The following is a 15,448-nucleotide window of genomic DNA, read 5'->3' on the forward strand; positions in this document are numbered from 1 at the left end:
AGCCGACGTGCCTGGGTCCATCTGCAGGTGGAGGCCCCCCCAGCACCCAGGTGGGCTTGCACAGCTCCCCCTGCTCCCTCCCCGCACATCTGGGCAGCTGTGCCCGCCAGCAGCGTCTCGCGTGGTGCTCCCCGTTTCGCCCCGGCAGCGCGCTGACATCAGCGCGGCTTCCTGCCCGCCGGCACTGCTGCGCCGCGCGCTCGCCCCGTACCCCCACAGCCCCACGCTGTGGGGCGACGAGCCCCCGGGACCCCTCGAAACCACCCCCCTGACAGCCAGCACCATGGAGTCGGTAGCTCTGTACAGCTTCCAGGCGACGGAAAAGGATGAGCTGCCCTTTCACAAAGGGGACACCCTGAAGGTACGAGGGCAGCAGAGTCATCAGCCATGGGGGGAGGATCACTAGCCATGGAGGGGGGTCACTAGCCATAGAGGGGGTTGGATGCTGCTGCTTTGGGGGACAGGGTGGGCACACGGCATGGGGTTACACCGGCGCTTTCACTGCAAGAGATTTTGTTGCCTCTTTGGGGCTTTCCGTGGTGTATAAGGAGTCATCTCTGAGGGTTTTGGGATGCGGAGTGGCATCCCCAGCAGTGGTGGGCACCCCTTGTCTGTGCCACCAGCCACATCTCCAGAGAGGTCCCAACTGGGATGAGGCACGTGTCCTCCCTGGCCACAGGTGCCACCAGCCATGCTCTGTGGCAGCCCCCCAGGGCTGGAACACATTTTCCCTTCCCCATGGAGGCATGGGGGGGGGCCGCAGGGATGCGGCAGCAGGGAGCATGTGCCCAAATCCCCACCCAAGCTCTGGCATCGGGACAGGCTCTCAGATGCCACCCTGGCATCCCAAAAAGTTGCAGGGAGGCTTAAAACATCCCCAAAGGACTGCAGCCCTGCGGTGCGGGCAAGGGCACCCCCACCCTGCCACGCTGCCTGGCCACTCGCCCTTCTCTGAGGGGCCAATGCCGCAATGCCGGCAGCTCCTCCCGGACCCCCGGCACCCAGCAGCCCCCCAGGAGTGCAGCCAGCTCCGGGGAGGGTGAGGGCATGTCCCGGCTGTACCCCAGCACCCTAAACCCGCTGTGCCTGTCCCTGACTCCCTGGTGTGTTTTCCCCGTGGCCCCAGCGTCGTGCCCCGGGGTTTCGGATCCTGTTTGCACAGCTGTGCCGGCCCCCGGGCCCCTGCGTGGGAGGCTGGAAAATGGTGTCGCGCGGAAGCGGGTGTCAGCACCCCTGTTCACACTGGGGTGCTTCCTCCCACGGAGAACCCAGCTGCCACCGCCCCGAAGGGACACAAGGGTCTGGCTGCCACCCCAGTTCCTCCAGGGACAGAGTTTACCCTTTTCCCTGGCCGGGGATTTGAGGTAATGCCAAGCACCCCCCCAGCTGCCGCCACCCGCGGTGAGCCAGACCAACCACAAGCCAAGGAGGGCTGGGGGGAGCAGTCAGCTCTGTACAGGTGCCCCCAAACACCCCCAAACCATGTCGCTTTTGTCAGAGCCCCCTTTTCCCCAGATTTCGGTGGGGGATGTGGGGTCTGCGGCAGCAGTAGGGGTCCCACTTAGCCCCTCTCCCAGGGGAACAGCAGCCGGGCTGACACCTCCCTGCTCCTCTCTCCCACCTTAGATCCTCAACATGGAAGATGACCAGAACTGGTACAAGGCTGAGCTGTACGGCTGCGAGGGCTTCGTCCCCAAAAACTACATCAAGGTCAAGCCACACCCGTGAGTATCATCTCATCACGCAAAGAAAGGGGGCTCAAAGCCCAGCGCTGGTAGCACCCACCAGCGCCAGGACATCCTCTCCCACTACCCAGGCAGCGATCTCAGCGGTGCATCCTGATGCCCAAAGGTCTGCCACGAGTCCCACACGTGGGAAAACTGAGTCACAGAGCGATGGGGTCTGCCTGCCAGGTCACTCTGCCATTGCCACCACAGCCAGAGGGGACGGGAGGCAGCAGCATGCCCGTGTACCCCCAACATGCAGAAATTCAACCTTCACACCAGGCTGCCCGCTAAATAAATGATAATTGGGGAACAACAAAGCGTTATGGGATTACAACTGCATTAGACACAATCCTATTACTGTGTTATTAAAGCCCAGTGTAATCCATCCCTGTTTTAACCTGTGTTTTATGTATCATTATCCCCTGGTAAATCACATTTAAATGCCATAGCAAAACCTGCTCGGGGCTGTGGCTGGGGAGCAGGAACACGTGGGCTTGGGGCAGCCCGAGGCAGATCCCGTTGTCTCTCTGGCTTCAGTTAACAAGCTGGGATGGGCGAGATGCAGCCTCTTCCATGCAGCACCTGGAGGGCTTGTGCTGGGAGATGCTCTGTGCTAAAGTCCGTGGCTGATCATCCACGGGGCAATTTTAAGAGGCAGCAGAGGGTGTCCGTGGCCTGGGGCTCCCAAATACACGGGTGCAGCCTTGGCAGGGACGGGAGATGGGGACTCTGCCCTTCCACCTCGTTTTGGCAGCTGCCAGCAACGCAGGCAGGAAGGGTTTTATCCCATCACGGAGGGTTTTCTGCTCTGCAAACCTGTAATACCTGGCAGGGCTGTTCTCATGGGGGGCCATGGGACATGGGGGGAGTGGGAAGGACAGGCTGCAAAGTGGGGGACGAGGCATGTGATTGTGGCGAGTCTGGTGACAGGATGCGGTCGCAGTTGTCGGCGATGCTGTGCTAACCCTGCGTGGATGAGACAGCACATGGGGGCACATCTGCACCCGCAGCACTCTGCGGCCCCCCCCCCGCACCCCACCCGAGAAAGCGCTGTGGTAAACTGTGGGGGGAAAGGGAAGGGAGAAACCTCTGCAAGGGGGTCCCTGCACTGTGGGGAGCCCAACGGGGACCCTGCTCCTGCCAGCACCGGGGCTCTTACGGTCCCTCCATCATGTGGGGTTGGGATGTGGCGCTGGGGTGTCCCCGGGTGCCCACGCGGCTGAGCCCAGTGCCCCTCACAGGTGGTACGCGGGCAGGATCTCACGGCATCTGGCAGAGGAGCAGCTCCTCAAACGCAAGCACCTGGGAGCCTTCCTGATCCGCGACAGCGAGAGCGCCCCGGGGGAGTTCTCCATCTCCGTCAAGTAAGTGGTGGTGGGACGCAGATGGACACGCAGTGGGATGGGCAGGGGTCCACCGCAGCCCCTGTTTTTGGGGACTGAGAGCATCAGGCCACCCTCGTGCCTGCTCCCCGCCACGGTGCTGGGGAAGAGGTGAGCACCCTGCCCTGCCCCAGACACCTCGAAGGGGCTGGGGGCTGTGGAGCCATGTCCCCGACACATCCAGGCGCAGGGTCTTCCTCTCCTTCCTCCCCTCTTCAGCCTCGCACTCCACCTCCATCCCTGCTGCTTCCTGCACCCTGCCTGCACCCTGCCTGCACAGCTGGGCTGCATCGCTGCCTCACCGGGGGTCCCTCGCTGGGGTGACCCTAAATACAGTCATGTGGGTAACAACGGGGCTGGGGCCAAGCTGCAAGCGTAGCCCAGGGGACATGGCCTGGAGGAACGAGTTGCCCCCAGCATCCCTGGGGATGAAGGAACACAGCACCCCAATGCCACAAGGATGATGATTCTGGTATTGAAGGCAGCATGCCAACAGGCAGAGCCTGCCCCCGGGCCTCTCACCCCATCACTGCCCCTTCCCTGCCCAGGGCCAGGGTAGCAGGAGCCAGCCCCAGGCCAGCCAGGCACTTTCTCACGCTGCTAATCTCTAATTAAGCGTTTTAAGGAGGTTCTTGCCTATAATGAAAGGGAGCCGTGTTCTGCCGTGCGTCACCAGCGTGGCCAGGTTCCCTGCCCCTGCCCGGGGCAACGGCGGGTCCCTGCAGCGGCCCGTGCCAGCCCTGCAGTGTGGGCAGCCCCAACACCGAGGGGGTGCCAACATGAGGGGCTGGCAAAGGAATTCCCAGCCTGCCCCCGTCCTTCTGCGGTTTAGGGGTCCCCGGGGGCACAGGGGATTTGGGAGCTGAGCCCAGGCTTTGCAGTCTCCTTCCCAGCTGAGACCTGCAGCTCTCATCACACTTCCTTCACATGTGGCCCCTGTTTGCTCCCTGGACAAAGCCGCCTGCCCTACATGTGACTAGCAGGCTGCTGGCCCTGGGCCCACGGGCATCCCACTGTGCTGAGCTTCAGCTGCATGTGGGATGAGCTGTGGCAGGTCTCAGCTGTGTCTGGGTTGTTATCATGCTGGGGACCCCTCTCCTGCTGCTCGCCAGCAGGGCCGGGAGTGGCCCCACATGCCACTGTCACCCTGGCGTGGCAGGATGGGTGCAGTGGGACCCGTGGGGCCCAGTCAGCAGCCCCTGGGCTTTGCCCATGATGCTGGAAGGGGGTCTGGGTGCTGCCAGCATCCTGGGGCTGGGGTAACGCCATCCTCCTTCTGCAGCTACGGGCAGCACGTCCAGCACTTCAAGGTGCTCAGGGAGAGAAACGGCAAATATTTCCTCTGGGAGGAAAAGTTCAACTCCCTCAACGAGCTGGTGGATTTCTACAGGACAACCACCATCGCCAAAAAGCACCAGATCTTCCTCTGGGATGAGGACCAGACCCAGGAGGTACCGTCAGGGGATGGGGCCGTGGGGACGCGCAGGGCTGGGGTGTGGGGTGATGGCACGGCCCATGTCTGATCCACCTTTGGGATTCCCCATCGCTCCCCTGGTACCAGAGCGGCCACCACCACACTGGTTCATGGGGAAACTGAGGCACGGGACGGGCCCACGGGTCAGCAGCGCTGCCACGATCTCGCTTTGCTGCAGACTGTGCTCGCAGGGAGGCATCATGGGGCTGCAGCTCCTGGGGGACGGGAATTTCCTCCTGCCTCAACTTTTCCTGCTCCTCCCCGGCAGCCACGGGACACTGGCAGTGGCTGAGAAACAGCAGAGAGGGACAAAATGGAGGAAAGCAAACGTCCCAGCTCTGAGCAGAGACCGGTTCCAGAGCACAGGCTGCCCACTGCCCTCAGGCGAAGCATCCTGGGGATCCGGTCCCAAACCCCTGTATGAGCCCCCCTCAAAGCTCAGCTCCCCCCTGGCTGAAGCGTCCCCGCAGAAGGGGACAGGGACATACCAGGTGCCCAGCTGGCGCTTGGCCCTGCGCTCAGGCTCAGCTCAAGGCAGGGTGCAACAGCCCGAAACAGGCAGCGCTTCAGGGAAGCTTGGCAGGGTGGAGAAAAGCTACCGGCACAGCTTGGCAGGGCAGGGCACGGCAGCTTGCCCCGGGCCCATGCCACGGTCCCTTGGGCCAGGGGCGATGCCCAGGGCGGGTGGCAGAGCCCAACCAACTCGATACAGGGCTCAGCCAGCTCCAGGCACGCTCCAGCAAAGCCGAGCCCTGGGGTGGTGGTTTGAGGAAGTGAAACTGGGCCCTGGGAGCTGAGCTGGGGGAGCCTCCGGCACCCAGAGGGACCTGGGAAGGAGAGGAGTGCCAGCTGCCTCCGAGGGGTAGGGATCCCCTGGGCACCCATCTCAGGTCTCCCAGGCAGCAGGAAGAGGGAGCCCTGTGCCTTGGGGTGCACAGAGGGCTGGGGACAGCCCTGGGTGTGTGGCAGAGCCTGGGGTGCAGGGGAGCACCCTGGGGTGCAGCCAGAGCCTGGGCTCCCCTGCACCCCAGGCTCTTCCTTGCTCCCCAGGCTCTGCCACACACCCAGGGCTGTCCCCAGCCCTCTGACTCTTCCCATTACAGAATGTCCCTGGTCCCCATCTCTCATCCTCAAAGCGGGTACCCCAGGTACCTCCACACCCTCTATGCTCTGCCCCACCCCCACCAGACTGGTCCTCATCATGCATTGGAGCAGCATCCCCGTCACACTGGGGACTCAGGCCGTGCAGGCCGGTGCAGGGGGACTGGCAGATGGGGGGGCCCCTCTCCCCCCACCAACCCCTGCCCTTGACTTTCCTCCAGGTGAGGAGACCCAAATTTGTGCAAGCCCAGTTTGACTTCTCAGCCCACGACGGCTCCCAGCTGCCCTTCCTCCGCGGGGACATCATCGAGGTCCTGGACTGCCCTGATCCCAACTGGTGGCAGGGGAAGATCTACGGGCGCATCGGCCTCTTCCCCCGCAACTATGTCCACCCCATCCGCAAGTGAGCTGCCGCCGGCACTGCGGGCGAGCGGGGAGGAGCGCGGCCCCCTCTGCCCCCCACTCTCTCCTGGAGCTGCTTTGTGCCTGCACACGGACTGCACGTCCCTCTGTCCCCACGGACGGTGCCTGTCCCCACGCCGGGCTGCCGATGCGCACGGTCCCAGCGTGGGCCGTGCTGGAGGTAGAAGCCAGGTTGGCGGTGATCCCCATCCAGGGGCTGCCCGGCACCGGCACCCCAAAACATCAGCTACAGCTCCCCTGACCCAGGAAACCTCCACCACCCCCAGCCCAGGCATCGCCTCTCGCTGTGGGCTGGCAGCGGTGCTCCCAGGGGAGGGAGCGCAGAGAGTTCAACCAGGGCCTGAAAAACTTTTCCAGAGCCACAACCCGGCGGGGTGACAGCAACAGAGGGGACGAGCATGTGCACCCCAAACCTTCTCTCCTCTCCAGAGCCTGGAAGCGAAGCCCCGGCTCCGAGGAGGGCTGCAGGCGGCCAGGATGTAGCTGGGCTCGGTAACTCCACAGAGTGGGTGCTGGGGCTCAGGGCGCTGAGGAAGGCTGGTCCGGCAGGATTTAGTTCTGCAAGTGCTGTTCACAGCTGCAAATTGTGGCTTTTATATTATTTTTTATTTAGAGCTAGTAAAATGTGTTTGGGTGACACCCTCGAGCGTGGCTGGTCCTTTTCCACCATCGCCACGGTGGTCCTGTGGCCGCGTTCAGGCACCTGCTGCTTCACTGTGGTTTTGCTTCCCCTTCAGCCCCCATTCACCCACCCCGATACCTCTCCCCAGACCCCTCCCAGGGGACTCACTGCCCCCACAAATTCCCCACACACACACCTCACAGCCCCCTGGGACACACTCAGAGTCCACGGTGCTGAGAACGCCCAGCTCACTGCACCAGTGGATTTAAACATCCCACATCCCAAACGTGACAAATAAAAACTATATCACCCAAATCCCCATTTCTGCCCCCCCCCCCAACATCTTTCCCCCGCACTCCCCAGGGACTGGCAGGCCACTAGGCAAAATAGGCATAGCAGAAAATATTGATACACATCAGGACAACGGCGTTGATGCCGCAGACGTGGGCCCAGAAGGGGGGCTCCGTAGTGTCCTTGAGGGCTGTGGCCGGGGGTCCCTCGGCCTTTGATGGCTGCTGGCTGTCTGGAGTGGCTGAGCAGGGACCTGGCACAGAAAGAGGGTGAGTGTGGGGGACAAAGAGCCGTGGGGACCAGCCACCTCCTGGCAGGTGGCACAGCCGCAGGGAAACTGAGGCACAGGTCATCCTGCTGCCTGTTAAAAGCAGGGAGTGGGGGGCACTGAAGATGCCACCGCTGCCAGACACCCCCAAGGACACACTCACCGTCAGGGGGTCCCTCCGATGTGCCGTCCACGGAGGGCTGGGGGGGCTCCCGCGAGAGGGTCCACCAGGTGAGATCCTTTAGCTAAAAACCAGGGTGAGATTTGATGAGAAAACACCCCTGGGTCAGACCCCCCACCACGGGGACCCCCCCTTGCCGAGCTTGGGGTGCACTCAGGTGACACCGATGTCTCTGGCCAAGGATCTCCGGTGGGTGGATGCAGCTGTGGGGACCAGGGTGAGGGGTCCTGGGTGCCCTGCTCACCCTGGCCGGAGGTGGCGGGGGGGTCAGCAGGCTGCCCCCCATCACCACAGCGCCCGTGGCGGTGCCCAGCAGCACGGCGAAGTGCAGGTAGTGGATGTCAGTGAGCAGCCAGGGCCGCCGGTCGGGGACCCCGCAGCGGGGCGGGGGGTACGCCAGCTCCAGCCCCAACCTGGTCAGCCCCAGCGCCAGCCCCGCCATCAGGCCCCAGAAAGCTCCCTGCAAAGCAAAGGTCTGTGAGGGGGTGGCCGGAGGGGGGGGGACAGTCACCCCACAGAGGGGATAAACCACCCCCCCCAGGGAGCTGCTCCCTGACGAGCAGCCCCGGCGTGTTGGGACAGCACCCCCAGCCCAAACCTGCACCCCCTCCGCAGGGGGTGTCGCCTGCCAGCCCCATCGGCCCGTGCCACGCTTGGTGGCCATGCATGGTGGCACCTGCCTCCTCCTCCTCCTCCTCTCCACACCAGCCACCCACCAGCTCCCTGGGGAAACACCAGCCAGGCTCGGTTCCTCTCCCCAGCCCCTCCAGCATCGCCTCCCTCCTTCCTCCCCTCAACCCCCTGAGCCTTGCTGGGTCCCCGGGAGCAGGGTGGGCAGGGAGGTGTTGGCACTACCCCGTGTCCCCAAGCCGGCCCCACGGCCACCCAGGACATGTACCTGCTCGTTAGCTCGGGGCCAGAAGACAGCCAGGACAAAGACGGCGGTGACAGGAGGAGCCAGGTAGCTGGTGACAGCCTGGATGTAGACGTAGAGCTGGCCACCGCTGGAGCTCTGCAGGATGGGGATCCAGACCACGCTGAGGGCCACCAGCACCACTGTGACCACCCTGCGATGCGGTGCAGGGTGATGTTCCTGTCTCACCTGTGTCTCCTTGCACCCACAGCATCACCATGGTGGTGGGGGCGGGTCCCTGAGGTTTGAGTCCCAGCACTGGCACAGAAGAGCTGGCCGGGGGATGCAGGCAGGTCAGCGGGAGGATGTGAGCCACCAAGTGACATCCCAGGGCTGTGGAGGATTCTAATTATGGCAGTGCCATCTCCGTCCTGGGCAGAGGAGCGCTCCCCAGGCCTGGGGGCTGCTAAGTTGGACCCCGCCATGGTGAAACAGCAGGCAATGGGCACTTTTGCTATGAAAAGCCCCGAGTCGCAGAGGCTGGGTGCTCTGGCCAGATTTGGGTGATGGTCTCAGCACCCCTGTGCCTGGCCAAAGCACCCAGCTGAGAGCTGGGGACGTGGGTTGGGCTGCCCCATGCTCAGCTCCCCCTGGCCAGACTGCGATGGAGGGGTGCGTTTGTCCCCCAGCACCACCCTGTCCCCATCCTCGCCCAAAGCCCAGGCACACCCTGAGGCATCACCCTCCTCCAAAGCAAGAGGTGTTGGCCAGATCCCAGCTTTTTGGGCCCAATCTGAGCAGGCAGGCTGGGCAGGACATGTCCTGAAAGCCGACGTATTTATAGCTCAGCCTGGCTTGTTTACAGCTTCTCAGAATTACCTACATTTCCATCTGCTCATCTCGGAAAGCAGAAGTAGGAAAAAATAAAAGAAAAAAAAAGTGATAAAAGCATCTCTAGACGGAGCCCCCACTGCCTGCCTGGTGCTTTGGAAAGAGGAAGCAGCCTGAGCGTAAAACGCACACCCTGACCTAAGGGGTAGGAGAAAAAACCCTGTGTTTGGTAGGTCTTTAAGCCACAGAGGATGCAAAAAGGTCATGGGAAAAATGCAGGAGTGTCTGAGCATGGTGGTGGGCTGGCAGTGCCGGGTGGCCGTGCCCCACTCCGCATGCAGCCCGAGGTGGGCATCGGGGCAGAGATGGAGGGCAGAGAGCGGCACAGCTGCTGTGGGGTCTGGGGGGGATTGGGGAGGTGTTCTCACCACCGTGCCATTGCCTCGGCACAAGAGCACGCATCGAACACCAGCAGGGATTTCCAGCCAGGCAGCAGGAGCTCAAACTCCAGGTCCAGCAACCTGGAACTCTCTCCGGTCCCGCAAGCAAATCCCTTCCCTCCCTGCGCTGAGCCGGACGGGGCATCCCCACCCTGGCAGGTCCTGGGGGTGGTTGGGACCCCCTGCAAGCTACTCAGAAATAACCCCAAGCCAGTTGTCCCTGCGCTGGCAGGTAGGAAATCCTCAAACTTACAGCTTAAACAGCTGTACTTCTCCTCTCCCAAAACATTTATCGTTTGCTATATCCCTGTGGGGCCGTACAGCACCCTGCTTGCAAATCGCCCGATGCGCTAACGAACCACCGGGGATGGACTTCAGCAGTGGCTCCCACCCCGGGCGGGCAGAGCCCTTTGCAAACACTCATTAACCATCCTCAGGAAAGCTCTCCGGCGTTATTACACCCGCTGTCACCGGCACCAAAGCTGGGGTCAGAGAGGGGCGAGGCAGGCCCTGAGACAAGCACCCCACTTCCCATGGGGGAGCCGTGCAGGACCACAGTTCCCCAGGATCGCTGCCCATCCCCTTCCCACCCTCCCGAGATGGAGGATGCCAAGAAATGGCTGCTCCTGGAGCTGCCGGACCAGCCAACCCTCCCCGCAGCCCCAGCACAGCCCAGCCAAAGCCCTGACCCAGATTCCCTCCTTGTTATTGTCTGCCCTGCGCCGAGGACACTCCCCGCGCACCCCGGCACCCCGGCACCGTGCCGGGGCATTCCCCAGCGCTGACTCTGCCGCCCCGAGCGCGACACCACGGGCGGGTTCCTGGGCTCCCCGCCGGCACCCCCCATCCCTCGGGAGCAGCCGGGGCATGTGCGGGCAACGCTGCCCTTTGCCACCCGGCGAAGGTCCCCCCCATGCACTTTGCTTGTGACCTTGGCGGGGACCAGCCGCCGGCTTCCCCAGGGGAACGGGCTGGAGGCGGCGAGGGAGAGGCTTCGTGCCAGGCACAGCCCTGCCCCTCCAAACACCCCCAACGCCCCGTCTGCCTTTCCAGCGCTTTCATACATCAAATAATCCATAATAAAATGTTTCCCTTTCATAACCCAGGCTGAGCGCAGGCACTTTGCAGGCTCCCGGGCACCAAAGGTAGATCACAGAGGGCCAGACCGGCCCCGCCAGTCTCCCCGAAACCCACAGTCAGTCTCCTCGAAACCCCCAGTCCCTACCTTCCCACCAAGAGCAGCTCCCGCTCGCCAGCCCCCGGCCTCAGCTTCCTCCAGATGTCCATGGTGAAGAGGGTGCTGCTGCTGTTGAATATGGAGGTCAGGGATGACATGAGCGCGGCCATCATCACCGCGATCATCAGCCCCCGCAGCCCTGGGGAAGAGAGGGACTGTCAGGGAGCGGCTGAACCGGAGGGCGATGGGAGAGGATGGGATGGGATGGGATGGGATGGGATGGGATGGGATGGGATGGGATGGGATGGGATGGGATGGGATGGGATGGGGACAGCCCCGATGCTTCACTCAGGGGTAATGCCTCCCCCTCCGCAGGCACACGCTGGCATCTCCCCTGCAGCAAGGATGGGGTCTGGGGACACCCTGGGATGCTGGGACCCTCCGCTGCCCCACAGTCACTCACATCCCTTGAACTCACTTTTTAGGGTCACCTTGGAGGGGCTGCATGGGCTGTCCCATGAATGAGCCCACCCAGACCACACATGGGGTCCCCCCCAACACCCAAGCTGCCACGGGGTGCAGGGGCAGCCCTGGGGTGCATCAAAGACCAGCACAGATGGAGACACCCGCTCCCACCCACCTACCGCTGGGCATCAGCTCAACCACCAGCTTGGGGTAGGCGATGTTGGAGCAGCCCACGGCAGCCCCGCAGACACGGGCACACTCCTCGGGGTCCACGCAGGCCACTGTGTCTGGGGGACAGAGGCAGGTGAAGTGTCAAGACCCCTCGTGGCACAGCGGACAGCCCAGCACCCCCTGGCACCCCATTCCACTGGGGCAGACATTGGCCCTTCGCTATGGCCATGATGCCCAGACCTTGGCAGGGGACTGGGGGGAGAAGCAGGCAGCACAACCCACATAGAGACCCACCTCTGCCTCCCCCCAGCCCCTTTCCCCCCCCAGTCAGCCTCAACCCCGGCAGGATCCGGCCCAGCAGCATCACCCCCACCTCCTGCCGCCTCACACCCAGCCCAGCTCCAGTCAGTGCTACCCCCACCGAGCCCTCCCCACATTAAAGCCAGCGACAGCCACCCCAGGGGGGACCTCCAGAGCCAGGATGGGACCCACCGGGACCCGGGCCTATGGCCGGAGGTGGCAGAGCCCCGCGGGCAGGCGCTGCCCATCCCCGTGCACGGGGTCAGGCGGGTTCATGCACCGTTGCGGCAATTACCTCCGCATGGGCAGCACCCAGCAGCTCCCTGGGACGCGTGTGGCTGCTCGCCAGGACTGTCAACGCCCAATTACTTCTATGTCTCAACGAGAGCTGAACCCCTTTTTTTATTGTTACGCTCATAAAATATTGAAATGGATGGAAATTAATGTCAGGCATAAATATGGATGGGCTGCCTGCCTCTCCGGTCTGCATCCTCCTGCCGAGGAGCACGGGGAGTAGCAGGTGTGATCCCCGCACAGGGCTGGGAGCATCATCCCAGTCCTCCTGCATAGTGACCCCTGCCAAAGCGGGGTGCAGCCCTCAGCCCCCCAGCAGCAGCTGCTGGGGGAGGAAAACACCAGCTGGTAACACCCCGGGGCTCTCCGTAAAGGAGTGTGGGGTGCGATGTGGGGCGCGATGGGAGCGCGACACAGGGTGCAGGCAGCCGACCACAGGCAACACTCAGCACATCCCAAGGACGCTAAAAAAGTCCAGCCTGGGACGCCTTTCCCCAGGGTTAGAGTCAGCGCCAGGGCTCCGGTGACTCTGTCCTCCAGCAACTGTGAGTAAAGCTGCCATCACCGCTCCGTGCCTCAGTTTCCCCCTCTCTAAAACACCACGTTCTGCGTGGCTCCATGCAAATAGCTGGCTGCTGGCGGGTGGAAGATGCTCCAGAGGGCAAAGCAGTGTCTGGGTGTTATAGCCCAGCTAAAACGCCCACCCCAAGGCTCAGCTCTGCCACCAAACCCCTCGGTGGGACCCAGGAGCGTGTGGGAAGATGGAGCCAAGCCCAACAGGGCAACCAGAGCCCCTGAGCCGGGAGCAGAGCCCAGCGTCATACCCTGCTGCCTTGCTTTGTCATTAGGCCCTCTCCTAGAGATGGGAAATTAATTAGGAGCTTGTAATTAATGGTTCCATCCGCAGTCGGGAGGAGCCAGCCCCGGTGCCGGCTGCGGGAGTGAGGCCATGTCTGCGCCGGGTGCTGCTTGTCCGGCTGGGTCAGCCCGGGGCGGCTGAGCGGGGACATCGGCGATGGCGGGGACTGACCTGCTCGGCCACAGTGACCTGTCCCTGCAAACAGGCAGGAGATTACGAAGGAGCTGCCGGCTTTTTCCCCGCGCCAGGGCTGCCCATAATTCGGGAGCTGAATTTGCCATGTAGGATGAAGATGCCGGGGTCCCCTGTCCCCAGTCCCCTGGGGGTCAGGCGATGCTCCAAGCGTGGGGCTCTGCAGTCCCAATCCCCCCCCCCACCAGCGCAGTGTAGGAGCCAGCACATGGCAGGACGGACGGGATGCCACATTTACACCACCATGTAATAAATCATAAGCTCACACACCCCACTAAAGAGCCCATAAATCTCCTTGCACAATAAAAACAGAGCCGGGGCAGCCGTCAGCGGCTGAGGTGGGTACAACCGCAGCACGCTCCAGCCACACCACGAACACCCACACTCAATGCACCAGCCCCAATCTGGGACATCTCCCAACCTACCGGGGCTGGGCCACCCAAGGGGGGACAACAACTGGGGATGAGGTCCCAGAGCTCCCCTGTGGGTGCTGGCTGGGTGCTTGGCTCTGTCACGTTTGCTGTCCCAGATGCAACTCTATCAGGAAGGGGCCACCACTGCTTGCTCAGCAGGGCTGGAATTTCACCTAAAATACCTGGTTTTGTCTCCGCTGCACCCCTCGCTGCCCAGGCCACGGCGTGGGGGTGACATCCAACCACCGAGAAATCCCCGTGGAGTCAGCGCAGCCTTTCCATAAATCCATCAGCTCCATCTGAAACACTGAACGCTTTGTTCCTCGCCGTGTTCTGATCCCAACACACAGCCACCGCATCCCTGTGTCCTCCCCAGGCCCCGCTGCCACCTCCTGCACATGACAGACCAGGGCTGGGCACAACCCGACGCATGATTTCACACCAGGGGATGGGCAGGGGGGGTGACTGTGCCAGCCTTTACCATGCACTCGCATAAACCCTTTTACTGCAATGCAAGGGGAGAAAAGCCACCGGTTGCCCTAAGTAGCCCATTACTGTAACATAAAGCTGAGTGGCTTTATAACATAAAGCTGTGGCTCAGCCACAGCCACGCTTTGAGAAAACCCCGCTGGAGTTTATCCCCTTTCTGTACATTTCTGACTCGTCTGATCTTCCAAATCCTGCCTGGGCTTGGCGCTTCGCCACGCCGTGAGCCCCGGCCAGGGATGGGGCAGCCGGGAAGCTTCACGGCCACCGTGTCTGCAGAAAGGATCACTTTGATGGCCGAGCACCCAGGCAGACTGGCGGCTTCGCCTCAGGAGCCTGACTCAAGCGGGGCTCTCATTTACACGGCTGTGAATCCAGATGAGCTGCACCAACGCGAGGGAGCGAGACGCAGCCCCTGGCACTTTCCTTTTTTTGCATCGGTGCAAGAATCTGACCCTGATTCTTGAAATTCATCTTCATCTGAGTTTCCAAGGAAAAAGCTCCACGTTTCTGGCTTCTGAGCACCAACTGAATCCAGGGTGGGTTTTTTGCCCATCTCCCAGTTACTAATGCAATCTGCCACAGCAATGTCTAGTGCCATGACTGTGTCCATGCTGCAAACCTTGTGCCAAAGCAGAGGAGGGAATAGAATAGAATAGAATAGAATAGAATAGAATAGAATAGAATAGAATAGAATAGAATAGAATAGAATAGAATAGAATAGAATAGAATAGAATAGAATAGAATAGAAGAATAGTTCAGTTGGAAGGGCCCCACAATGACCATCTAGTCCAACAGCCTGACCACTTCAGGGCTGACCAAAAGTTAAAACATGGTATTAAGGACATTGTCCAAATGCCTCTTGAACACTGACAGGCTTGGGGCATTGACCACCTCGCCAGGAAGCCTGTTCCACGTTTGACCACCCTCTCAGTAAAGAAATGCTTCCTAATGGCCAGTCTAAACCCCTAATGTCCAGTCTAGACCCCCTGTGGTGCAGCTTTGAACCATTATGGCAGCTCTGACCTGCTGCTGCACCCTGGGACCCACCTGGGCTCTGAGCTCCTGCACTAGCCCAGGGGTCCTTGCGCTTGGCACGGGAGGGGTTAACCACGAGGCATTGCTGCTTTCCTGCAAAATATTGACTTAGTAGCTGGCACAGCGGGAGAAAAGAGATTTCAGGGGAGATCCACTTGCTTTTTTTAAGACAAACACCCAAAACCCTCCCCAGCCACCCACCAACCTCTCGCACCTGCAGGGTGCTGGGGGGCTCTGGGGCCAGAGCAGAGTGTGAGGGCAGCATCAGCCGAAAGAGTTAACGTGCGGGCAGGGCCGGGAATGTGTGAAGGCAGCATGTGACTGCAGGTGGGGCAGGGCGGAGTGATGAATCACTCTTTTGCTTTTCCTCTTTTCACTTCTTGCTGTTACCTGTCCGGCCCCGGCACTGTGCGCTGGCAGGAGCCTGAAATAATCGACCAGGGCGATGCACAAGCGGCTG

The 15,448-nt window shown here is 61.9% G+C and overlaps 2 protein-coding genes across 3 annotated transcripts in view; one reads left to right on the forward strand and one right to left on the reverse strand.

Moving 5' to 3' along the window:
* Positions 1 to 208: 208 nt before the first annotated feature.
* GRAP (GRB2 related adaptor protein) lies at positions 209 to 6,225 on the forward strand. Its single transcript, XM_074840769.1, has 5 exons — positions 209 to 361; positions 1,627 to 1,724; positions 2,969 to 3,091; positions 4,392 to 4,560; positions 5,906 to 6,225. The coding sequence occupies exons 1-5, from the start codon at positions 284 to 286 to the stop codon at positions 6,089 to 6,091; spliced, it is 654 nt and encodes a 217-aa protein (XP_074696870.1). The 5' UTR covers positions 209 to 283; the 3' UTR covers positions 6,092 to 6,225.
* An 881-nt stretch (positions 6,226 to 7,106) lies between these two features.
* SLC5A10 (solute carrier family 5 member 10) overlaps positions 7,107 to 15,448 on the reverse strand; it is a 39,415-nt gene continuing 31,073 nt past the window's right edge. Inside the window, exons 9-14 of one of the 2 annotated variants that reach the window (XM_074840474.1) lie at positions 11,415 to 11,522; positions 10,819 to 10,969; positions 8,368 to 8,536; positions 7,714 to 7,929; positions 7,452 to 7,533; positions 7,107 to 7,273 (exon numbers count right to left, since the gene is read on the reverse strand). In XM_074840474.1, the coding sequence (XP_074696575.1) occupies positions 7,107 to 7,273; positions 7,452 to 7,533; positions 7,714 to 7,929; positions 8,368 to 8,536; positions 10,819 to 10,969; positions 11,415 to 11,522 (893 nt within the window). Of the gene's footprint in view, positions 7,274 to 7,443; positions 7,534 to 7,713; positions 7,930 to 8,367; positions 8,537 to 10,818; positions 10,970 to 11,414; positions 11,523 to 15,448 lie in introns of both variants that reach the window. The other variant, XM_074840475.1, reaches the window with a different exon arrangement.

The sequence above is a fragment of the Strix aluco genome, chromosome 15 (genome assembly GCF_031877795.1).
Source record: "Strix aluco isolate bStrAlu1 chromosome 15, bStrAlu1.hap1, whole genome shotgun sequence".
Classification (NCBI taxonomy): Eukaryota; Metazoa; Chordata; class Aves; order Strigiformes; family Strigidae; genus Strix; species Strix aluco.